Source organism: Hippocampus bargibanti, linkage group LG01, assembly GCF_051943395.1.
Source record: "Hippocampus bargibanti isolate YZ-2025 linkage group LG01, ASM5194339v1, whole genome shotgun sequence".
Lineage (NCBI taxonomy): Eukaryota > Metazoa > Chordata > Actinopteri > Syngnathiformes > Syngnathidae > Hippocampus > Hippocampus bargibanti.
The window spans coordinates 1,613,111-1,638,487 of record NC_142734.1 but is presented as its reverse complement, the minus strand read 5'-3'; the positions used below and the strand labels follow the sequence as shown (position 1 = coordinate 1,638,487).

General features: G+C 41.2%; 1 protein-coding gene across 1 annotated transcript; it reads left to right on the top strand.

Moving 5' to 3' along the window:
- Positions 1-8: 8 nt before the first annotated feature.
- LOC148902684 (semaphorin-5B-like) lies at positions 9-24,755 on the top strand. The gene is made up of 22 exons (XM_089023864.1): positions 9-167; positions 5,699-5,887; positions 6,873-6,972; positions 7,039-7,084; positions 7,656-7,718; positions 7,784-7,882; positions 8,783-8,996; positions 10,075-10,360; positions 11,001-11,136; positions 12,104-12,311; positions 12,569-12,776; positions 13,479-13,596; positions 13,914-14,098; positions 17,636-17,779; positions 18,566-18,713; positions 18,793-19,018; positions 19,109-19,330; positions 20,446-20,616; positions 21,706-21,849; positions 23,366-23,401; positions 23,481-23,692; positions 23,785-24,755. Exons 2-22 carry the CDS (start codon positions 5,743-5,745, stop codon positions 23,932-23,934), a joined length of 3,261 nt encoding a protein of 1,086 aa, XP_088879990.1. The 5' UTR covers positions 9-167; positions 5,699-5,742; the 3' UTR covers positions 23,935-24,755.
- Positions 24,756-25,377: the final 622 nt, after the last annotated feature.

Genomic DNA, 25,377 nt, shown 5'->3' with positions numbered 1-25,377 from the left:
GTCCAAACACTGCCAAGCTTGTTGTGGGGCCATCTTGTTTTATGAAGTCAGATGTCTTTTTAAACTGTTTAAAGTCAATATTTCCTGGTTTGTTTCACAGTGAAGTCCTCTGTGCTGCACAAGGCGGCCATTGAAGTTCATTCTGTAATGGGGAGCGGAATACGGAGGTCGGCTAACCAATGTGGGCCTGCTGCTTGCAGATTCGTATTGCTCTCTGAATATGAATGAAGCAAAATGATGCTCGTTAATGCAGGCCGCGAATACAGGTAACATATGACTTACGACCGGCTCGACTTACGACCACACGTAATGGTCGTTCGTAGGGTGAATTTGTTTGTAAGTTGCCTCAGTGCTATATTGTGTATGGAATGTATGTTTAAGGCTTATATAAGTATGTTTAAGATTTGTATAAGTATGTTTAAGGCTTGTATAAGTAGCCTGTATGGGTTTGTATATGTATTCGATAAACAGACGCTCCCCAACTTACGACCGAGATATGTCCCCGAACGGTTTTCCGTAAATTGCTTCTATGCTACATTATGTATGGAATGTATATTTAAGGCTTATATAAGTATGTTTAAGATTTATGTAAGTATGTTTAAGGCTTGTATAAGTAGCCTGTATGGGTTTACCTATATTTGACAAACAGACGCTCCCCAACTTACGGACGAGATACGTTCGGAACGGTCATTCATAAATTGAATTTGGTTGTAAGTTGCTTTTATGCTATATTTTGTATGGAATGTATGTTTAAGTCTTCTATAAGTATGTTTAAGATTTATATAAATATGTTTAAGGCTTGTACAAGTAGCCTGTATGGGTTTACCTATATTTGACAAACAGACGCTCCCCAACTTACGGACGAGATACGTTCCGAACGGTCATTCATAAATTGAATTTGGTTGTAAGTTGCTTTTATGCTATATTTTGTATGGAATGTATGTTTAAGTCTTGTATAAGTATGTTTAAGATGTATGTAAGTATGTTTAAGGCTTTTATAAGTAACCTGTATTTGTTTGCCTATATTCGATAAACAGACACTCCCCAATTTACGAACAAGATACGTTCCGAACCGTCGTTCATAAGGTGAATTTGGTCGTAAGTTGCTTCAGTGCTATATTGTGTATGGAATATATGTTAAGCTGTATATAAGTACAGTATGTTTAAGATTTATATCAGTGCGTTTAAGGCTTGGCTAAGTAGCCTGTATTTGTTTGCCCTTATTCGATAAACAGACACTCCCCAATTTACGAACAGAATACATTCCAAACAGTCGTTCGTAAGGGGAATTTGTTTGTAAGTTGCTTCAGTGCTATATTGTGTATGTAATGTATGTTTAAGGCTTGTCTAAGTAACCTGTATTGGTTTGTACTGAAAAATAAAATATATGCTCTATAAAGATATGTACAACTGGAGAGAATACGACACGTTACTACAAAAATATTCATATGTACCACTGTTCGTAACTCGGATGTTTGTAAATAGGGGAGCGTCTGTCCCTATTCCTTAAAAACAAATTGTCTTGGAGACATGACCGGAGTTTGAAGTACAGTAATTGTCCTCAAAATTGAAGTAGTATTTTTGGAGAAACAGTATGAAAGGTGTGAAGCCACTTGGAAAAAATTTACCCCAATGCCTCACCCCAACCCGTCTAGTGTGCATAAGTAGGATAGCTTGACCAGCCACAGCCTTGGTGTCACCCTCCACTTTCCTCTTCCTCCTCTTCTGGTTGGTCAGTACGCCAAATTTCGCTGCTGAGAAAGAACAACTTGTCTCTGGCTTGTTTCTGGTCAACATGTGGCACCGGATCAATACTCGCCGTTTGACTGCTGTGTTACTTTGGTGATGGTAAACAAGTAGGTTTTTAAGTACGTTCTTTGCATATTTGCCAAATGCCCGTGTTTCTCGGTGCATGTGTGTCTTTAGCCGTTTGCGTGAATGTGCTTACCTACTCCGTGCAGGCTCATTTTGCACCTCACTTAAAGGACAACCGGCGCCTCCCGACAAGTTGTGTCCATAATTTGTAAAATCAAATTCAAATGACTTCTACTGAGTATATTTTACAAAGATTCCAAGGCATATAGCTATATTTTACGTTTTAAGACTCGCGCTGGGTATTCAGGAAGTCTTGTTTTCGAGTTGATGACGATTCCTGACGTCATGGAAGGAACGCCCCTGACCGATAAAGCGACACACGATGCATTTTGGGTACTTTGTTTGGTCTGAAAACTTTGTGTTGATGGCAAAATTAGAAGAAAAACACATAACGCAATGGTGAATCGTTGTGTGTTGCACCAAGACTACTATTTGATACTAGTTGACACAAATTCCCAGCTGACAAATCAGCCCATTTCCAACGGAGCTTGGGCGCCATCTTGTGCATATTCTGGTACGCTACATTGCTGTCATTGACGGCTCAAATTGATATCTGAGGACTCCTTTAATCGATTGCAAACATGTATGCTTTCCTCTTCAGAACTATTTGAATCATATTCATAACTGGATGAGTCACTAGAAAGCAACTTCTCTGAATCTGAAGCCATTATTTTGATTCGAGAGCAAGGCAAAACATCCTGGCGTGATGTCACAATCAAGGGGCGGGACCTTCTGAAACTTGCCATTTCCGTGGTCATTTCGAAGTAGTTTTGGGACACTTTGTCATTTTTATTGTTTTGTATTTGACTAAAAATATCAGCCTGCGTGTTTTGGGTATTTTTAGATGCTATAAAACGTTTTTCTGATGTCAGTTAGGAAACCAAAAAATGGTGTCGGTTGTCCTTTAAGTTTCATCTCGTCAAGTTATTTCCTGGCCAACGGCATCCTCTAGTGGACGTGTAGTAAATCACATCACACTCGCAGCTGTTGAGTGATTCAGACATAGCACTACTGAAGGCCTAGGCCAATGCAGCTGTGCCTCTTTAGGATTCCACCTCCCTACCTCCGCTCACCATTGCCAAACCGCTATCTATCGATTTTGGCAATTTACCGAACACCCGTTGCGGTTTGGCCATTACCCGTTAGTGTTTCCTTTTTAGACTTTTTAAATGTAGCAAAAGTAAGTCCATTCACTTGTAAAAGAGCGCGCCCCATTGGCAGATAGTTGGCAGGTTTCACAGAGGGGCCATTCACCTCGCTAGCAAAGAGCTGAGAACTGCCTCGGAAATGCTCACCACGTCTTGAATATTTTAATGGGGAGACTTTGGATGCCTTCTGAGGTCTTAAAGGACAACCGACACCTTTTTTTTGTTTCCTAACTGACATCAGAAAAACGTTTTATAGCATCTAAAATACCCAAAACGCGCAAGCTGATATTTTTAGTCAAATGCAAAACACCGATAAAAAAACGACTTAAAGTGTCCCAAAACTACTTCAAAATGACCCCGGAAATGCCGAGTTTTAGAAGGTCCCGCCCCCTTGTTCGTGACATCACGCCAGGACATCCTGCTTTGCTCTAGAATCAAAACAATGTCTTCAGATTCGAAGAAGATGCTTTCTTGTTACTCATCCAGTTCTGAATATGATTCAAATAATTCTGAAGAGGAAAGCATCAATGTTTGCAATCAATTAAAGAAGTCCTTCCGTCTCATTTTGAGGGCATCTGGACTCCAATGTAGCGTTCCAGAAAATGCACAAGATGGCGCCCAAGCTCCGTTGGAAATGGGCTCATTTGTCTGCTGGGAATTTGTGTACTACTAGTATCAAATAGTAGTCTTGGTGCAACACACAACGATTCACCATCGCAATATTTATGTAATTTTCCTTCTAATTTCGCCATCAACACGAAATTTTCAGACCAAACAAAGTACCCAAAATGCATTGTGTGTCGCTTTCTCGGTCAGGGGCGTTCCTTCAGTGACGTCACGTCAGGAATCGTGACCAACTCGAAAACAAGACTTCCTGAATATTCAGCGCCAGTCTTAAAACGTAAAATATAGCTAGTTGGGTGCCCAGTTGCGATTTTCGCATCCCACGAGGCAGGTGGCTGAGTGCAAAGAGAGCGATTGTGCCTCTTGATTTAGTTTGGGAAGGATTCCAAGAACTGTGGTTCAGGCAAGGCTCAGCTATCCAAAGTCAGACCCCGAGGCAGCTCTTTTTTTCTTTGGGATGCCACGCGTAACAAATTCAACCCCCTTTTTTGAATGAGGACGTTCCCACTTGTGATTTATATCCCTTGTGATAAACAATGGTAGTAAAGAGGCCTTGACTGGATTTTAATGAAGCGCTCTTCGTGGGTGCATTCAGTGTCTCAGCATGACCGTTTGCTTGGAACCGATTGCAAGTCGCCGTTTAAGGTGAAATATGACTCATTCTGGGAGAAAAGGAAACTATTTAGGTTATGTGACCTGAAGACTTTCTTCCATTTTATTCTGGAAAGTCCTTTGTTCAAGACTTGACAGATTCTGTATGTCTGTTGTCAAACCTGGTGCAGCACGGCAACGGGAAAACTCTCAAATGGACTCTTGGCTCTGTTGAAAAAAAAGGTTCTTGTTGATTAGAAATTTGTATCTGGCCATAATACGAGTTGCCCAACGATTAATGACAAAACAATGGCGGGCTCTGCATTTCTTTTGTCCATTTTCTCACCTTTTCACTCTTTTTCTTTGTACAGAGTGTTATCAAGCTCTGTCGTCCCCCTTTCCTGTTTCACGTGTTCACAGCGTGCTTCTGTTTCTCTAACTCCTCCTTCTCCTCTTCTACCGCGGATCTTGACCAATCACGTGCGGCTTTAACCGAAGACTGCGGGCAGGGAATAGAGGGCAAAAAAAGTCGGCTGCCGTTTCCAGCTCCTTGTTAGGAGCCGGCTCTCTTCGTTCACTTCAGAGATCCGGCTCCAAGAACCGGCTCGTTTGCGAACAACACATCACTCGTTGTGTTGCTCTGTGCATTTCCGGAAAAATAGTTTGTCTGCCAAGATTATATTCTCGCGAATTTAACATTCGTGTGATGTCAGAGATGTTCGATCGGACACTGCGGACAAAGACTCGAACCCAGAAAGATTGTCTTTTAACTGCCGGCAGGAGACGCAACCATTCATGACAGACGCCTGAATTCTGCAGCCCATTGCCAAGCTATTGATTGAGAGCAAATTAAAGTGATACATTAGTAAAACATAGTTTTCTTGATTAGAATACCACAACTCTTGAGTTCTAAGCACGAACAGCGGTAAGCAATAAAACATTGTCTTTTCCATGAACTGATTGATACATTTGTAACCTGGCTAATGAGCTCTTCCTGTGAAGGAGTTTCAAGTCGTAAATTGCTTCGGTGATAAAGGAGTATCCCAAGTCCTAAATTCTGTCCAAGGCCAGATCTCCTAGATGAAGATGACAGTTTAACAAGCTGTGTCTGTTGACCCCAGATTGACCCCAGGTTGTCTGTGCTTCAATTGTGCATTCGAGTCACGCATGTTGACTAAGCATATAACAGCATGAAACTCTTAAATATGATAACTTCTTATTCTCTATCATAAAGTGAAAAGTTCGTTAGCTAAAGCGTTCATAAGCCGAGGTAACTAGTAGTAAATGGAACTAGATTGCGAGATGAGACGCAGGTATCATCTTCATATTCATCATCGCATCCTTTTTTGATGAGGGTATTTGACACGCAAGGAATTCTGACCCAAAAGAAAGAAATAATCATGTTGTGTATGGTTCAAATTGAATACCCTCTTTGACACGTATTTGTTTGGCTTTTGCAGGTACTTCCGCAACACCCCAATGAGGATCGAATGCAGTTGTAACAATGGTGACGTTCAGATGGGGGCCATGGACCCTCTCTCCTTGCGGTGTTGTGCTGCTAATAGGTGGACTCGTGTGTCTGCCCCAGCCGCCTCCTGTGAAATTTGAAGACTGTGATCGAAAGGAGCATCCAGTCGTGTCTCATCAAGGTGAGGACATCTTGAGAAAAATTAGGATCATTATTTTTTTCAACATCCATTTTTTTTATCATGGACGTCGATTGGTTAGCACGCCGGCTTCGCAGTGCAGAGGTCGTAAGTTCAAGACCCGGTTCGGCCTCCTTGTGCGGAGTTCGCATGTTCTCCCCGGGCCTGCGTGGGTTTTCTCCAGGTCCTACGGTTTCCTCCCACATTCCAAAAACATGCATGGCAGGCTGATTGATGACTCTAAATTAATGTTAATATTCATATTTGAGACAATTTCACCTTGCCTGTTTGTAAACGGTGACCCTGAAAATGAATTTTCTGGATATGTATTTTTATGTTCCTTTTGTCTTTATTATTTTGCTTTGTGTTGACTATTATGTGAAGTGCAGCTGTTGTGAAAGCGCTATGCTAATTATCATGTATTATATTGTATTATATTGTTTGTCTATATACACACTCACAATTGTGGTGTGAGTTTGTGTTACTTCCAGGTTGAGTGAACGCTGGCGCCATTGGCTGCCACTGCTCACGCGCAAAAAAAAAAGTTCTTATCCCATGACTGTAAAGTGTCCTTGAGAGTTTTGAAATGTGCTTAGAAATAAAATGTATTGTTATTATTATTATTAGTCCTCATCAATTGTTTAATGCTGATGAAACCGGTCACTCCATTCCATCAAGCCATCAACGACCATCACAAAGGTAAATAAAACAACTTTATTATACAGTACAGTTTATTTATTTAAATACAATACCATAGCACATTTATTATACACAAAATAAGGTACATTTTGTGTAGTTTTAAGTCTTAGAAAATTAGAAAATTATATTTTATGGAAACCTGGGAACGGATTATTCTCATTTTAATGGTTTCCAATGGGAAATTAATTTTTGGGATGCACACTTTTCACCTTACACACTCTGGGAACCAATTAAGTTGGTAAGCCAAGGTATCACTGTATGATAACTTCTATTCTCCATATCTTCACAGACCTGAAGATATGGCTGTCCGAGTTCTCCCACCCAGGAGTGAAAGACTTCTCTCAGTTGAGCGTGGACCTGAGTGGAAAGCAGCTTATTGTTGGAGCGAGGTGCAAGTCATTTCATGGCAGGCACGGGAAGTAACTGGAAATTAATGACATCGTTTGCTTTTACAGAAACTTTCTCTTCAGCCTTAGTTTGAGAAACATCTCCTTAATACAGGTACGAGTTAGTGTCAAGTTTAAAATGTTCCCAAAACAGAGAGTGGGGGTCAATGAAAAGGTTTTTCAGCTGTCATCTGTAATTATTTGACGGTGTCGGACATTTTGTTTCTCATCCGAAGAGCTTCGTCAGCGAACTAAGTTTGTGCTGGTACAGTAAATTTGGGCCTTTCTGTTTCGCCTTACGAATATTAAATTCGCGAGAATATAGCCTAGGCTACTTTTTCACACCCCCTTTGAGTGCAGACGTGGTTTGTTATCGAGTTCATAAGCTGAGGTATCGCTGTACTCCTTTCATCCTGATTATCTCGGATGTTCTATACCTTGCTCTGATTGCCCCCATTAGCTGTGGTATCACCTCATCAGCATGACTAAGCCTACGTGGTAACAACCTAAGAAGTCTGTTGTAAGAACGCTCCAAATTAAACCTCAAACCACCATGGCGATTTAGTGAAGGATTTTTTTTTTTTAACGGATGAAGAAACCTTTTCATCGATGGACCACTCCTGTATGACTGAAAGCCTACACAGACAAAACAGGAGTTTTTTCCCCTCCTTTTATTTTTGCTTCAGGCAACGGAATGGGCACCTGACGAAGACACAATACGCTCCTGCAAAAGCAAAGGGAAGTCTGAGGTATAGATCAGTGCAGCGCATCTCTTAAATCAAACGACATAGTCTCATGTCAACTTTGTACGCAGGAGGATTGTCAAAACTATATACGGGTTTTATTGCTCAGCGGGAGAACGCTCGTCACGTGTGGGACCAACGCATTCACTCCTGTTTGTATGACCAGACAGGTTGGTGTGATCTTGATATTTCACCAACCAATGCATAGCAATTCTCTACGACAGGGGTCGGGAAACCTATGGCACTTGAGCCATATATGGCTCCTGACCCCAGCTAGATAGATAGCTGGCTAGGTAGCTAGCTAGCTAGATAGCTACCTAGCCAGCTATCTCTTTGCTGTATATTAGCTATCTATCTAGCTGTCTGGCTAGCTATGTATTAGCTATCTGGCTATCTAGCTAGCTATTAGCTAAGTAGCTTTCTATCTATTTGAGTTATTCCGGGTTGAGTGAACGCTGGCACGTGTGTGGCTGCCGCTGCTCACCCTCAGGAAAACGTATCCTGCGACTGTAAAGTGACCTGTAGAGTTTTGAAAGGCGCTTAGAAATGAAATGTATTATTATTATTATTAACTTTTGAAAACACTAGACTCTCGATTTGAGGAATGAATGGCTAACTATCTAGATAGCTACCTAGCTATCTATTTGCTGTCTATGAGCTATCTAGCAAGCTTTATATTAGCTATATGGCTATTTAGCTGGCTAGCTATCTAGCTTGCTATCTAGCTATTTGTTGTCTATTAGCTATCTAGCTAGCTACCGTGCTATTTGTTATCTATTAGCTATATAGCTATCTAGCTAACTACCCATTGACTAGCTAGCTAGCTTTCTATCTATTTGAGTTACTTCCGCATTGAGTGAACGCTGGCGTGTGTGGCTGCCGCTGCTCACCCACAGAAAAACGTATCCTGTGACTGTAAAGTGACCTTGACAGTTTTGAAAAGAGCTTAGAAATGTATTATTATTATTATTATTATTATTATTATATATTTATTTTGAAGTCTGTAGGCCCTACAGATTTCAAAAGCAACCTTGCTTCACGACGGGTAATTCTTTGCTATTTTCTCTCAGATTGACAACATCAATCAGGTGTTGGACGCCGTCAACGGCGTGGCGCGATGTCCCTACGACCCTCGCCATAACTCCACCGCCATGATTTCGGAAACTGGCGAATTGTACGCCGCCACGGTGATCGACTTCTCTGGACGCGATCCTGTCATTTACAGGAGCTTGGGGAACATGCATCCTCTGCGCACCGCCCAGTACAACTCCAAGTGGCTCAATGGTAAACAACGAGGCACAATTGCCTGTCATTCTTCTGTCTTATCTCTGTGTAAGCTTTCAGTCGTACAGCAGTGGTCCATCGATTATGTGTAGTGGACAAGTTGTCTCCATAATGTGTAAAATGACTTCTAACTGAGCGTATTTGACAAAGAGTCCACCGCATATAGCTATATTTTACCTTTTAAGACTCACGCTGAATATTCAGGAAGTCTTGTTTTCCAGTTGATGACGATGCCTGACGTGACGTCACGTAGGGAACGCCCCTGACCGAGAAAGCCACACACAATGCATTTTGGGTACTTTTTTAGGTCGGAAAACTTGGCGAAATTAGAAGGAAAACACATAAATAACGCGATGGTGAATCGTTGTGTGTTGCACCAAGACTACTATTTGATACTCGTTGACACAAATTCCCAGCAGACAAATCAGCCCATTTTCAACGGAGCTTGTCCGCCATCTTGGGCATTTTCTGGGAGCTACATTGGAGTCCAGACGCCTCAAAATGAGACGGAAGGCCTTCTTGAATCGATTGCAAACATTTATGCTTTCCTCTTCGGAACTATTTGAATCATATTTATAACTGGATGAGTAACAAGAAAGCAAGTTCCCCGAATTTGAACTCCCTGAGCCCATTGTTTTGTTTCTTGGGCAAGGCAAGACGACCTGGCGTGACGTCACGAAATGGGGGGCGGGACTTTCTGAAAATCCCCAGTTTCGAGCTGATTTGTGGCAGTTTTTGGACATTTTAACTCATTTTTATTGGTGTTTTGCATTTGACTAAAAATATCAGCATGTTTTGGGTATTTTAGATGCTATAAATCGTTTTTCTGATGTCAGTTAGGAAACAAAAAATGGTGTTGGTTGTCCTTTAAGGCTTCGAAAATTAGATTTTATGGGGACCTAGGAACGGATTATTGTCATTTTAATAGTTTCCTATGGGAAATTATTTTTTGGAATACACACTTTTCGCCTTGTACCCTCTATCTGGGAACTAATTAAGTTCGTACAGGTGACGGCTGATGAAAACTTTTCATCTTCTGTCTCATCCTTTCTGTTTTTTGTCACTTTCACCCCTTTAGAGCCTCAATTTGTGTCTGCTCATGACATTGGGCGATTCGCGTACTTCTTCCTGAGGGAAACTGCTGTGGAAAACGACTGCGGAAAGATGGTCTTCTCTCGCGTGGCCCGAGTGTGTAAAAACGACATGGGCGGTCGTTTCCTCTTGGAGGACACCTGGACGACCTTCATGAAAGCCAGACTCAACTGCTCACGCTCAGGAGAAATCCCCTTTCATTACAACGAACTACAGAGCACCTTCTACTTACCGGAACAGGACTTGATCTACGGCATTTTTACGACTAATGTGTGAGTGATCCTTTATTCTGCTTAACTCATTCACTGCCATTCACGGATTTATTCGGGAATTGAAAATATGACTGCAAGGTTAAAATTCCAATCAATCAGGCTTCACAAATAACCCGCACAATCCATCTGTACACTTGATGCAAATAGCTATTAACCAAGCTAAACAGAACACAATTGATGAGGAACAAGGTAAAATGATGGCAGAGAAAGCACCTACAAGGGATCATTCCTCAAGATGGTGAAAGAAGAAGGCTACGTTCCTCATCAAATGTTTAATGCTGATGAAACCGGTCACTCCATTCCATCAAGCCATCAACGATCATCATAAAGGTAAATAAAACGACTTTATTATACAGTACAGTTTATTTTTCTTAATTATAATACCATAGCACATTTATTATACATAAAATAAGGTATATTTTCTGTAGTTTTAAGGCTTATTTAGTAGAAAATCATGTTTTGTGGGGACCTGGGAACGGATTATTCTCATTTTAATGGTTTCCTATGGGAAATTAATTTTTGGGATACACACTTTTCGCCTTGCGCACTCTGTCTGGGAACCAATTAAGTTCGTATTCCAAGGTAACACTGTATTGTGCTTTTTCTGTCCCACCTATAACTGTGATTAAACCACTCACAGCAACAGTATGTCAGCAACTGCCATCTGTGCCTTCAACCTGACTGCCGTCACACGAGCGTTCAACGGACCTTTCCGCTACCAGGAGAACCCCCGCACTGCCTGGCTCTCAGCTCCAAATCCTATTTCCAATTTTCAGGTAACCGCTCGGGGATTTATATATTCCACAGGTGTCAAAGTCAAGGCCTAGGGGCCAAATCTGGCCCGCCACATCATTTTATTCGGCCCATGAAAGCAAATCCAGTACCATGATGCGTGCTCAAGTCTGAACTAAAATTTCGGATTTATTATTATTAATATTACAGTGTCATTATTATTTTGTCCATGTTAGCGCTTTGTTTCAGCTTAAGCTGTTAAAGCGCTATACAGACACTCTCCTACTTACGAACATTCGAGTTACGAACAACGGTACATACGAACATTTTTGTCGTAACCTCTGTAGTCTTCTCTCCAGTCGTACATGTACATATCTTTATAGAGCATATATTTTATTAAATGTTTATTTTTCAGTACAAAGCAATACAGGTTACTTATACAAGCCTTTAACATACTTATATACGCCTTAAACATACATTCCATACAAAATATAGCACTGAAGCAACTTACGAACGAATTCACCTTACGACCGACCGTTCGTAACGTATCTCGTTCGTAAATTGAGGAGTTAGGGGGTGTCTGTATGAATCAATATTGTATTGTATTTTGTACAGCCGCCCCCATTTCAAGCTCAGTAAACTCCAGACCCATATCATTTAGGAAATAACTCTTTTTCTAATGAAAGGAGAGAGTTTGTATTGAATCTGTGTAAGCTCTCAGTCGTACAGGAGTGGTCCATCGATGAGAAGGTTTCTTCAGCCGTCATCTGTACTTCTTTGAAGGTGTCGGACGTTTCGCTTCTTATCCAAGAGGCTTCGTCAGCGAACTATTTTTTTTGCTGGTAGTTTTGGCCCTGTATAAAACAGCAAAACCCTTCACTAAATCGCCATGGTGGGGTGAGGTTCAATTTGCATCGTTCCTACAATCGACCTCTTAGGCAACGTAGGCTTAGTTATGCTGATGAGGTGATACCAGCGCAAAAGGGGTGTTTTGTTTTTCTGTATTGTCAGTGTGGAACGCTGGACGAAGGCGGCACTGGTTGGAACCTGACGGAACGTAATCTCCAGGATGCCCAGCGGCTTTTTCTAATGCATGACGCCGTGCAGCCAGTGACGGTCAACCCTCTCCTGACTCAAAACAACGTACGCTTCTCTAAGCTAGCAGTGGACATTGTGCATGGTCGCGATGACCTTTACCAAGTCATGTACATCGGCACTGGTAAATGAGCCGCCACACTGACTTCATTACTGTATGTATTCGCTAACTAGCTAGCTTTCTATCTATTTGAGTTACTTCCGGGTTGAGTGAACGCTGGCGCGTGTGGCTTCCGCTGCTCACCCGCAGAAAATATATCCTGTGACTGTGAAGTGTCCTTGATAGTTTTGAAAGGCGCTTATAAATGAAATGTATTATTATTATTATATTCAATTCGAATTCACATGAAAATCCGTGATTGTTTTCTCTTGGCCAATCAGAATATGGCACCATTTTGAAGACTTTGGCCACAACCAATCATATTGTTCATGGGTGCTACCTGGAGGAGCTCAGGATCCTTCCCGATGGACAAGTCGGGTCGATCAAGAGCCTGCAGATCATGAAGAGTGACCGATCGTTGTTTGTCGGGCTTGATGACAGGCTGGTGAAAATCCCATTACAACGATGCTCCGGATTTCAGACCGAGGGGTATGGATGGACTTGTTTATTTGACAGTAATCCCTCGTTTTTCGCGGTTAATGGTGACTAAGACCAAGATTGATAGGCAATAATCTGCCAAGTAGGGTTTGTTACAGCTCAGGTGTTGTTAAAGGGCTACTTGAATCAATATGTATGTATTGTATTGTGTTGTATTGTATTTTGGACAGCCACCCTCATTTCAAGCTCAGATAACTCCAGACCCATATCATTGAGGAAATACAGTGATACCTTGGCTTACCAACTTAATTGGTTCCCAGACGGAGTGTGTAAGGCGAAAAGTGTGTATCCCAAAAATTAATTTCCCATTGGAGACCATTAAAAATGAGAATAATCCGTTCCCAGGTCCCCATACAATATATTTTTTGATTTTTGTAAGCCTTAAAACTACACAAAATATAGCTTATTTTATGTATAATAAATGTGCGATGGTATTATAATTAAATAAATAAACTGTACTATCTAATAAAGTCGTTTTATTGACCTTTGTGATGGTCGTTGATGGCTTGATGGAATGGAGTGACTGTTTGTCGCTAACAGAAACGTGACTGATATATGAAAGCACTTGATTAGATTGATCAAATAGTAATAGATCAATACACTGTAAATCATGGGATATCGTGCTATCATTGCTAGGAAACAATCACGCTTACAGAATTTTGAACAGCTAATCAACCCACCTGTTGTCATTAGAGACTGCCTGGAAACCCGTGACCCATACTGTGGTTGGGATCGGAAACTGGAGCGTTGTACGACCATTGAAGAGAGCACTGACATGAACCATTGGATCCAGAACATCACCCAATGCCCAGTAAGTCAAATACAGACGCTCCCCTACTTACAAACATTCGAGTTACGAACATTCAAGTTACGAACAACAATACATGTGAACACACTTACATAAACCTTAAACATACTTATGTAAGCCTTCAACATACACTCGTATGTTCAACATACAAACAAATTCACTTTACAAATGACCATTCGGAACGTATCTCGATCGTAAGTTGGGGAGCGTCTGTACTGTTCTGAAACATTTTTGTGCATGCAATACATTGTGGGACTATTAAAGGCTTTCTTATCGTATTGTCTTATCTCTCTGTAATGCACATATTTGTTCTTTCTCAGGTGAGGAATCTGAAACAGGATGGCGGGTTTGGCCCGTGGGCAACATGGCAAACATGTAATCACAATGACGGCGAGGGTTCCGTCAGCAGTTGCATCTGCCGGTCTCGTTTGTGTGATGGACCCGTGGCCCGATGCGGTGGGGTCGACTGTAAAGGCCCAAACATTCAGGTGGCTAACTGCTCCAGGTAAGCTCAAATTGCTGTGGCAAATGATCATATGAGGCGATTCAACTGACGGACCATTATTCACAATCTGAGATTAGCACAGCAGTGAGGGGAGGTGGTTTAAAAATTAAAGAGACAGGCAGACGACAGTGAGAGAGTTTCAACTTTGATAGTTCAAAGGCAGAGTGTCGACTGCAAGGTTAAAATATCCCATCAATCAGGCTCCACAAACAACCCGCACAAGCCATCTGTACACTTGATGCAAAAAGCTATCAACTAGCTACACAGAACACAATTGATGAGGAACTAGATAAAATTAGCGCAGAGAAAGCACCGACAAGGGATCATTCCTTAAGATGGTAAAAGAAGAAGGCTACGTTCCTCATCAAGTTTTTAATGCTGAGGAAACCGGCCACTCCATTCCATCAAGCCATGAACGACCATCACAAAGGTAAATAAAACGACTTTATTATACAGTACAGTTTATTTCTTTAATTATAATACCATAGCATCTGTACTTCTTTGAAGGTGTCGGACGTTTCGCTTCTTATCCAAGAGGCTTCGTCAGCGAACTATTTTTTTTGCTGGTAGTTTTGGCCCTGTATAAAACAGCAAAACCCTTCACTAAATCGCCATGGTGGGGTGAGGTTCAATTTGGATCGTTCCTACAATCGACCTCTTAGGCAACGTAGGCTTAGTTATGCTGACGAGGTGATGCCAGCGCAAAAGGGGTGTTTTGTTTTTCTGTATTGTCAGTGTGGAACGCTGGACGAAGGCGGCACTGGTTGGAACCTGACGGAACGTAATCTCCAGGATGCCCAGCGGCTTTTTCTAATGCATGACGCCGTGCAGCCAGTGACGGTCAACCCTCTCCTGACTCAAAACAACGTACGCTTCTCTAAGCTAGCAGTGGACATTGTGCATGGTCGCGATGACCTTTACCAAGTCATGTACATCGGAACTGGTAAATGAGCCGCCACACTGACTTCATTACTGTATGTATTCGCTAACTAGCTAGCTTTCTATCTATTTGAGTTACTTCCGGGTTGAGTGAACGCTGGCGCGTGTGGCTTCCGCTGCTCACCCGCAGAAAATATATCCTGTGACTGTGAAGTGTCCTTGATAGTTTTGAAAGGCGCTTATAAATGAAATGTATTATTATTATTATATTCAATTCGAATTCACATGAAAATCCGTGATTGTTTTCTCTTGGCCAATCAGAATATGGCACCATTTTGAAGACTTTGGCCACAACCAATCATATTGTTCATGGGTGCTACCTGGAGGAGCTCAGGATCCTTCCCGATGGACAAGTCGGGTCGATCAAGAGCCTGCAGATCATGAAGAGTGACCGATCGTTGTTTGTCGGGCTTGATGACAGGCTGGTGAAAATCCCGTTACAACGATGCTCCGGATTTCAGACCGAGGGGTATGGATGGACTTGTTTATTTGACAGTAATCCCTCGTTTTTCGCGGTTAATGGTGACTAAGACCAAGATTGATAGGCAATAATCTGCCAAGTAGGGTTTGTTACAGCTCAGGTGTTGTTAAAGGGCTATTTGAATCAATATGTATGTATTGTATTGTGTTGTATTGTATTTTGGACAGCCACCCTCATTTCAAGCTCAGATAACTCCAGACCCATATCATTGAGGAAATACAGTGATACCTTGGCTTACCAACTTAATTGGTTCCCAGACGGAGTGTGTAAGGCGAAAAGTGTGTATCCCAAAAATTAATTTCCCATTGGAAACCATTACAAAATGAGAATAATCCGTTCCCAGGTCCCCATACAATATATTTTTTGATTTTTGTAAGCCTTAAAACTACACAAAATATCCCTTATTTTATGTATAATGAATGTGCGATGGTATTATAATTAAAGAAATAAACTGTACTATCTAATAAAGTCGTTTTATTTACCTTTGTGATGGTCGTTGATGGCTTGATGGAATGGAGTGACTGTTGGTCGCGAACAGAAACGTGACTGATATAGGAAAGCACTTGATTAGATTGATCAAATAGTAATAGATCAATACACTGTAAATCATGGGATATCGTGCTATCATTGCTAGGAAACAATCACGCTTACAGAATTTTGAACAGCTAATCAACCCACCTGTTGTCATTAGAGACTGCCTGGAAACCCGTGACCCATACTGTGGTTGGGATCGGAAACTGGAGCGTTGTACGACCATTGAAGAGAGCACTGACATGAACCATTGGATCCAGAACATCACCCAATGCCCAGTAAGTCAAATACAGACGCTCCCCTACTTACAAACATTCGAGTTACGAACATTCAAGTTACGAACAACAATACATGTGAATACACTTACATAAACCTTAAACATACTTATGTAAACCTTCAACATACACTCGTATGTTCAACATACAAACAAATTCACTTTACAAATGACCATTCGGAACGTATCTCGATCGTAAGTTGGGGAGCGTCTGTACTGTTCTGAAACATTTTTGTGCATGCAATACATTGTGGGACTATTAAAGGCTTTCTTATCGTATTGTCTTATCTCTCTGTAATGCACACATTTGTTCTTTCTCAGGTGAGGAATCTGAAACAGGATGGCGGGTTTGGCCCGTGGGCAACATGGCAAACATGTAATCACAATGACGGCGAGGGTTCCGTCAGCAGTTGCATCTGCCGGTCTCGTTTGTGTGATGGACCCGTGGCCCGATGCGGTGGGGTCGACTGTAAAGGCCCAAACATTCAGGTGGCTAACTGCTCCAGGTAAGCTCAAATTGCTGTGGCAAATGATCATATGAGGCGATTCAATTTACGGACCATTATTCACAATCTGAGATTAGCACAGCAGTGAGGGGAGGTGGTTTAAAAATTAAAGAGACAGGCAGACGACAGTGAGAGAGTTTCAACTTTGATAGTTCAAAGGCAGAGTGTAGACTGCAAGGTTAAAATTCCCATCAATCGGGCTCCACAAATAACACGCACAAGCCATCTGTACACTTGATGCAAAAAGCTACCAACCCGGAAAAACAGAACACAATTGATGAGGAACTAGGTAAAATTATCGCAGAGAAAGCACCTACAAGGGATCATTCCTTAAGATGGTGAAAGAAGAAGGCTACGTTCCTCATCAAGTTTTTAATGCTGAGGAAACCGGCCACTCCATTCCATCAAGCCATGAACGACCATCACAAAGGTAAATAAAACGACTTTATTATACAGTACAGTTTATTTATTTAATTATAATACCATAGCACATTTATTATACACGAAATAAGATAAGGTATATTTTGTGCAGTTTTAAGGTTTAGAAAATTAGAAAGTAGAAAATTATGTTTTAAGGGGACCTAGGAACGGATTATTCTCATTCTAATGGTTTCCTATGGGAAATTAATTTTTGGGCTACACACTTTTCGCCTTACACACTTTATCTGGGAACCAATAAAGTTTGTAAGCCAAGGTATCAATGTAATACGATTGTGGCGGGCACTAGGACCATGCATCTATAATATGTTACTTGATCACAATGATCCCCCAAAAATATAATCTTGATTTTCCATCTTCCTGATTAGGAATGGCGGCTGGACGCCGTGGTCTTCGTGGGGCCATTGTAGCAGCAGTTGCGGTGTCGGTTTTGAAGTGAGACAGCGCTCCTGCAACAACCCCTCTCCTCGTTACGGTGGTCGAATCTGTGTTGGCCAAGGTCGGGAGGAGAGGTGAGAAGGAATGGGACAGAAAGGGCTTTTTGGGCGGGAAAATATATTTAATAATAATAATAATAATAATAATAATAATAATAATAATAATAATAATTGATTTATAAGCGCCTTTCAAAAGGTCACTTTAGAGTCACAGGCTTAGTTTTTCTGTGGGTGGGCAGCGACAAGCGCCAGCGTCCACTCAACCTGATAGTAACTCAAATAGATGGAAAGCTAGCATGCTAGCTAATAGCTGGCGAATAGATAGGTAATCGCTCGCGAATAGATAGCTAATAGCTAGCAAATAGATACCTAATAGCTAGCGAATGGATAGCTAATAGCTAGCGAATGGATAGCTAATAGCTAGCGAATGGATAGCTAATAGCTAGAAAATAGATAGCTGATAGCTAGAAAATAGATGGCCGATAGCTAGCGAATGAATAGCTAATTGCTAGTGAATGGATAGCTAATAGCTAGCGAATAGATAGCTAATAGCTAGCAAACAGATAGCTCTTGGCTGAAGAAATAAACGATTAAATAAATAAACAAATAATGATTGATTATAGCTAATAGCTAGATAGATAAATAGATAGCCTGCTAGATAGCAAATAGAGAGCTTATTAGCCTTATATAACTATATTATCGGTAATTATATACTCCATTTGAACCTATTTGATACTTTTTTAAAAAATTTTAAAAATGAATTTCTCTATGTTCATATGAACACGCTTTTTTCAGGACGTTTTATGACTGCACATGGTGCGAATTAAACACCACGATGAAGGAAGAATGATGTGTTTTCAGGCTGTGCAATGAAAAACAAACATGCCCGTTACCAGTGCTGTGGACTGCATGGGGGCCTTGGGCTCAATGCAATGCTGAATGTGGAGGAGGGGTCCATGCCAGGACCAGAACCTGTGACAACGGGAACATCTGTCCTGGATGTGCTACAGTAATGAGAGCCTTGAGAGCTTTGAAAGGTGCTTCAAATGTAATGTATTATTATGATTACAATCGATTCTGCAATTTAGGAGTATAAGACCTGCAATGTGGAGACCTGCCCCGAGGTGCGTCGCAACACGCCGTGGACTCTTTGGATGCCAGTCAACGTCAGTCGAGATGGATCACGACAAGAACAGAGATACAGATACACCTGCCGGGCGTTGCTCAGGGATGTGCGGCAACTTCAGTTAGGAAAGAAGAAAATCGAGAGCAGGTTTTGTCCCAATGATGGCTCTGGAACTTGCCACACTGACTGTGAGAACATGAGACCGCAAGGCGTGTATTTGGTTCATAGAGAGGTACTCGGTCTGATGAAGAAAAATGTCTTCTGTATCTGACTTCCAGCTCTGGTTGATGACTTGGTCAAGTCAGGTAGTCGGACTTTGTCGCGACCCAAAGGTACACACTGGGAAATTTGGGAAACATGGTCCACCTGTTCCCAGCAATGTTCCAGAGGATTTCGAACCCGGAAACGTGGTTGCTCAACAGTAGACGGCAGAACCAATCCAAGTGCGTGTGTCGGATCCCCTGTGGATTATCAAGATTGCAACATGCAACCGTGCCCAGGTACAATTCCTGAAACTGGATATACAGTGATACCTCGGTTTACGAACCCCTCGGTTTACGAACTTTTCGGTTTACGAACGTTACATGTGTGAAAAGTTTACCTTGGCATACGAACTATTTTTCGGAATACACACGGAGCTGCCACAAAGAGTGATACGTCATTCGCAAACAAGCCTGTTCTAAAAGAAAATGGCAGCCGACTTTTTTTGGTCCTCTATTCCCCACCCCCAGTCATCGGTTAAAGCCACGTGATTGGTTAAGAACGCAGCAGTAAGGGGAGGTGGTTTAAACATTAAAGAGACAGAGAGGCAGACGACAGAGAGAGATTGAGAAAATGGATAGAAAACAGTGACATTTGGACTTGTTTCAACTTTGAGTGTCGACTGCAAGGTTAAAAAAATCCATCGGGCTCCACAAATAATCCTGTACACTTGATGCAAAAAGCTATCAACCCAGCTCAACAGTACACAATTTATGAGGAACTAGGTAAAATTATCGCAGAGAAAGTACCTACAAGGGATCATTCCTCAAGACGGTGAAAGAAGAAGACGACATTCCTCATCAAGTGTTTCATGTTGATGAAACCGGCCACTCCTTTCCATCAAGCCATCAACGACCATCACAAAGGTAAATAAAACGACTTTATTATATAGTACAGTTTATTTCTTTAATTATAATACCATCACACATTTATTATACATAAAATAAGGCATATTTTGTGTAGTTTTAAGGCTTAGAAAATTAGACAATGATGTTTTATGGGGACTTGGGGATGGATTATTCTCATTTTAATGGTTTCCTATGGGAAATTATTTTTTGGGATACACACTTTTCGCCTTACACACTTTGTCTGGGAACCAATTAAGTTCATAAGCCAAGGTATCACTGTACCGGCAAAAATGTGCGTATGTAACGTTGTTCGTAACACGAATGGTCGTAACTCAAATGGTCGTAACTTGAATATCCGTAAGTAGGGGAGTGTCTGTATGGTGGAGAAAACGCAATCTCCACACAGAAAGACATTTATGGCAGTTCACAATAACAAACTGAGGGCCTTTTAAATGTATGTATGGTCAACTAAAGTGTGCCAACATATATGACTTCTTATGTTCCAGTGGATGGAGCCTGGTCATGTTGGACTTCATGGTCCCAGTGTACAGTCAGCTGTGGGGGTGGCCATTTTCTGCGGACAAGGTCATGTGACAATCCACTTCCTGCCAATGGAGGTGGCATCTGTATTGGTCTTCACACCGAAGAAGCACTTTGCAATTCACACACTTGTGAAGGTACGTTATCAATCAAAGCAATTCTGCGCCATTGTCTAAATCATTTATATTATGATCATGATATTGATTTCTGGGGGATAATTGACTTTCTTCTTATTATTATTATTATTATTATTATTATTGTTGTTAGCTATCTATCATCTAGCTAGCTTGCTTTGTATCTATTTGAGTTACTTCCGGGTTGAGTGAATGCTGGCGCGTGTGGCTGCCGCTGCTCTAATAGGTAGATTATTAATAATAATAATAATAATAATAATAATAATAATAATAATAATAAATTTCATTTATAAGCACCTTTCAAAACTCACAAGGACACTTTACAGTCACAGGATATTTTTCCTGCGGGTGAGCAGTGGCAGCCACACGCGCCAGCGTTCACTCAACTCGGAAGTAACTAAGTAAATGTAAAACAAAACAAAAAAACTCAATAACAAATAATATCACAACACAAAGACACAGAGAGTCATTCAGTGTTCAACACTTTCTGTACCCTGTTTGTGACACGAAGATGTTCTAGATGAAAGAGGAGAGGATCAAACTGTTGCTCTAGCCAATCAGATACCTCAAAAGGGGGACCGACGCCCTTTTGAAGGCGCTGGTCAACATCAGAGTTTTCACAAAGTTTGCAAAACCTGCTCTGATCACAAGCCACAGCATACTGGCCACAGCTAGCACACTGTATCGGCAGCGAGCTAGAAAAGCAAATACATTGTGTTGATTTAATAGCGAGAAGAAATGGATTTGGTTGGAGATTAACTGTTCAAGCCATTTTCAAGGCCGACTTTTCAAGAAGAAAAAAAAATATTCTGACATAGCACTACTGAAGGCCTAGCGATTATATCCACTGCCCTCCAATGGTAAAAACAAGTGAATACATAAATATTAACGCATTTGGTCGACCTGGTGTATGACCCACTGACTATTAATAATAATAATACATTTCAGCGCCCCTCAAAACTCTCCAGGACACTCCATAAAGTACCAGGATGTCAGTTGACATAGAGCAGAAGGTCGCGTGTAATGGCAATGAACAAGGTTCATCCGTGGAATGTGATTTATCCCCATCCCACCCTCGTTCGTGGTCATCAGGTTGGGGGGAGTGGTCAGACTGGGGGGACTGCGATGAGAAGGACCTCCAGTATCGTTTTGGCACCTGCGCCGAAAACCAAGAAGCTAATTTGTGCCAGGGTAACGTAAGCCAGGCCAGAAGATGCCGGACACACGAGGTGGCAGGTAAACATCACACACTGATTTGTCCGTCAGATCATCTCAAAGCCTTCCCAAAAAAAATAAATAAATGGAGAGACAGAGCAATAGATTAATAGATACCACAGCAGGCCTGCAAAGCCTTCTCTGCTGGCTGAAAAATATATTTAATCACAGACTGATGTTAATGATATTTTTGTCCATGAATTAATAAATAATAATAATACGTTTCATTTATAAGCGCCTTTCAAAACTTTCAAGGTCACTTTACAGTCACAGGATAACTTTTTCTGTGGGTGAGCAGCGGCAGCCACACGCACCAGTATTCACTCAACCCGGAAGTAACTCAAATAGATAGAAAGCAAGCTAGCTAGATGATAGATAGCTAATAATAATAATAATAATACAATGCATCTACAAGTGCCCCTTAAAACTCTCAAGGACATAGCTAATAGATAGCCCTATAGCTAATAGCTAGCTAGAGCAGCTATAGCTAGCAAATAGGTAGCTAGGTAGGTAGCTAGCGAGATAGATGATAAAAATACTAATACATTTCATTTATAAGCGCCTTTCAAAACTCTCAAGGACACTTTACAGTCACAGGATATTTTTTTCTACGGGTGAGCAGCGGCAGCCCCACGCGCCAGCATTCACTCAAAGTGGAAGTAACTCAAATAGATAGAAAGCAAGCTAGCTAGATGATAGATAGCTAATAATAACAATACAATGCATCTACAAGTGCCCCTTAAAACTCTCAAGGACATAGCTAATAGATAGCCCTATAGCTAATAGCTAGCTAGAGCAGCTATAGCTAGCAAATAGGTAGCTAGGTAGGTAGCTAGCGAGATAGATGATAAAAATACTAATACATTTCATTTATAAGCGCCTTTCAAAACTCTCAAGGACACTTTACAGTCACAGGATATTTTTTTCTACGGGTGAGCAGCGGCAGCCCCACGCGCCAGCATTCACTCAAAGTGGAAGTAACTCAAATAGATAGAAAGCAAGCTAGCTAGATGATAGATAGCTAATAATAACAATACAATGCATCTACAAGTGCCCCTTAAAACTCTCAAGGACATAGCTAATAGATAGCCCTATAGCTAATAGCTAGCTAGAGCAGCTATAGCTAGCAAATAGGTAGCTAGGTAGGTAGCTAGCGAGATAGATGATAAAAATACTAATACATTTCATTTATAAGCGCCTTTCAAAACTCTGAAGGACACTTTACAGTCACCGGATATTTTTTTCTACGGGTGAGCAGCGGCAGCCACACGCGCCAGCCTTCACTCAACCCGGAAGTAACATAAATAAATTCTTGTTAAGGCTTATTTAGTCGAAAATTATCATTATTCTCATTTCTAATGGTTTCCTATGAGAAATTAATGTTTGGCAGATGAACTTTTTGCCTTACAAACACTTTCTGGAAACCATTTAAGTTCGTAAGCTGAATTATCACTGCTTTTTATAAAGAAGTGACAAAAACTAAATGTTTACCAGTATTGTTATTTGTCTAACTCATTTCCATTTGTTGCTGTTTTAGTCATTTTGCCTAAAGAGGAAGACTACATCTGTGGAAGTAAGTGTTGATGATGATCTTTCAAATTTGTCCACATCGTAGTTCTCACAAACCTTTCGGCCATCTTGTCTTTTGCTAGCTTTCACCTTGTTCCAGCTTGTCGCCGTGGGAATCGCCAGTTTTTTCGCAGCTTCCCTTTTGTCCGCGCTGGTCGCCGCCTACTGTCACCATCTAAATCGGCCTTCCGCGGAATCAGCGGTCATCCATCCCAGCACGCACAACCATCTCACATACAACAAACACGAAAACGCCACACCAAAGAATGAAAAGTACATTCCCATGGAAGTCGTGGTGAGTTATGGTGAAATCTGTTCCGTTTCCAAAATCTTCCACTTGAATCTTTAACTTTATTTTGGTAACTGAGATTGAACCCAACCTCGCAGATGCTACATAAGAACAATCTTCACGTCAATGACGACACGAGCCGCCATTTCCCTTCCAGTAACATGTTTACGACCACCTACTATCCTCCCAACATGAGCAAGTATGACTTTCCTTCAGAAGAACCGTGCAAGGCTTACGTGCACAGCTAACACCCCAAAACCAGTGGTGTCATACATACGGCCCGCGGGCCGGAAGCGGCCCCCGAGGAGGTTTGATCAGGCCCGCGGGATAATTTAAAAGTGGGGAAAAAAAATACAAAAACGACATGGAATTGATATTTTTAATGAGGTGCAATTTAAAGATTGTCCGCTAGAGGGCAGAGTGGGACTGTTTCAATCAACATAGAAGAAAACAGCGGTCTTTTTTTTTCAACCGCGGTTTCATGTCAGAGATATGACAGTCAGACACTATGGACAGAGACTCGGAACCAGAAAGATTTTCTGTACTGCCGGCAGGAGACGTAGCAATTCATGGACAGACGCCTGAATTCTGCGCCCCTCTGCCAAGTTATTTATTGAGAATAGATGCAAATTAAAGTGATACATTAGTAAAACATAGTTTTCTTGATTAGAATACCACTTATTATTATTATTATTATTATTATTGTAAGTTGCATGGGCGGATTCATGTATAATTTGATGACAATATCTCACTTTTTCCATTTCTACTGTGCAAGTGTGTTTAATTAGTTCCCCCTGTTTGTTGTTCTGAGTCCACATTGCTTATTGTACTGTTATTTAATTATCATTTTTGCTGAGTGAAAGTTTTTTTCATGTGAAATTGTTTTTTTCTGGTGTCCATAATTCAATAAATAACCGTGAATGTGTTTTATTTCCTTTTTCTGTAAATAGTTACTATACAATCACCCATGTGTATTTTGTGTTGTTATGGACGATGATTTGTTAGGGCAAAACTACCGACGACCGAATGCGACTTGCCCATGACTCAAGCCACACTGTGTTGCATTGTTGCAGAAATAAAACAAAAGAAAGAAAAAAGACATAATCCACTTCGGCTTCTTTTTGGTCCTACATGAAGTTTTCAGACCAAAGAAGTACAGCAAAATACATTGACGTGATAGAAAGACTGCTATAATGTGTCTTTTTTTCCGTCAGTGGCGTTCCTTCAGTGACGTCACGTACAGACTCGTCACCAACTCAAAAACACCTGAATATTCAGCGCGAGTCTTAAAACGTAAAATATAGCTATATGCGCTGGAATCTTTGTAAAATACACTCAGTAGTAGTCAATTGAAGCCATTTTACAAATTATGGACACAACTTTTCTGGAGACGTCGGTTGTCCTTTAAGCAACAAAACAAACAAACTGAGGAGCCATTTGGGAGCCAAAAGAGCCGGCTCTTTTTTTAGTGAGCCGAGCCAAAAGAACCGACTCTCTGAAAAGAGCCGGAATTCCCATCACTAGAAACTGGGATGATCTGTTTTATTCATATTTCTTTTTTTTTTTTTTAATTCTCCCGCGATTTGTTAATTTTTTTGGCGACTCGGAAAGCGACGCTCACTTTTTTTGCGTCGGCGTCGTCTCACAGACAAGCAGAAAGTATTTAGCCAATGGCGAGAGTCTATGAGACA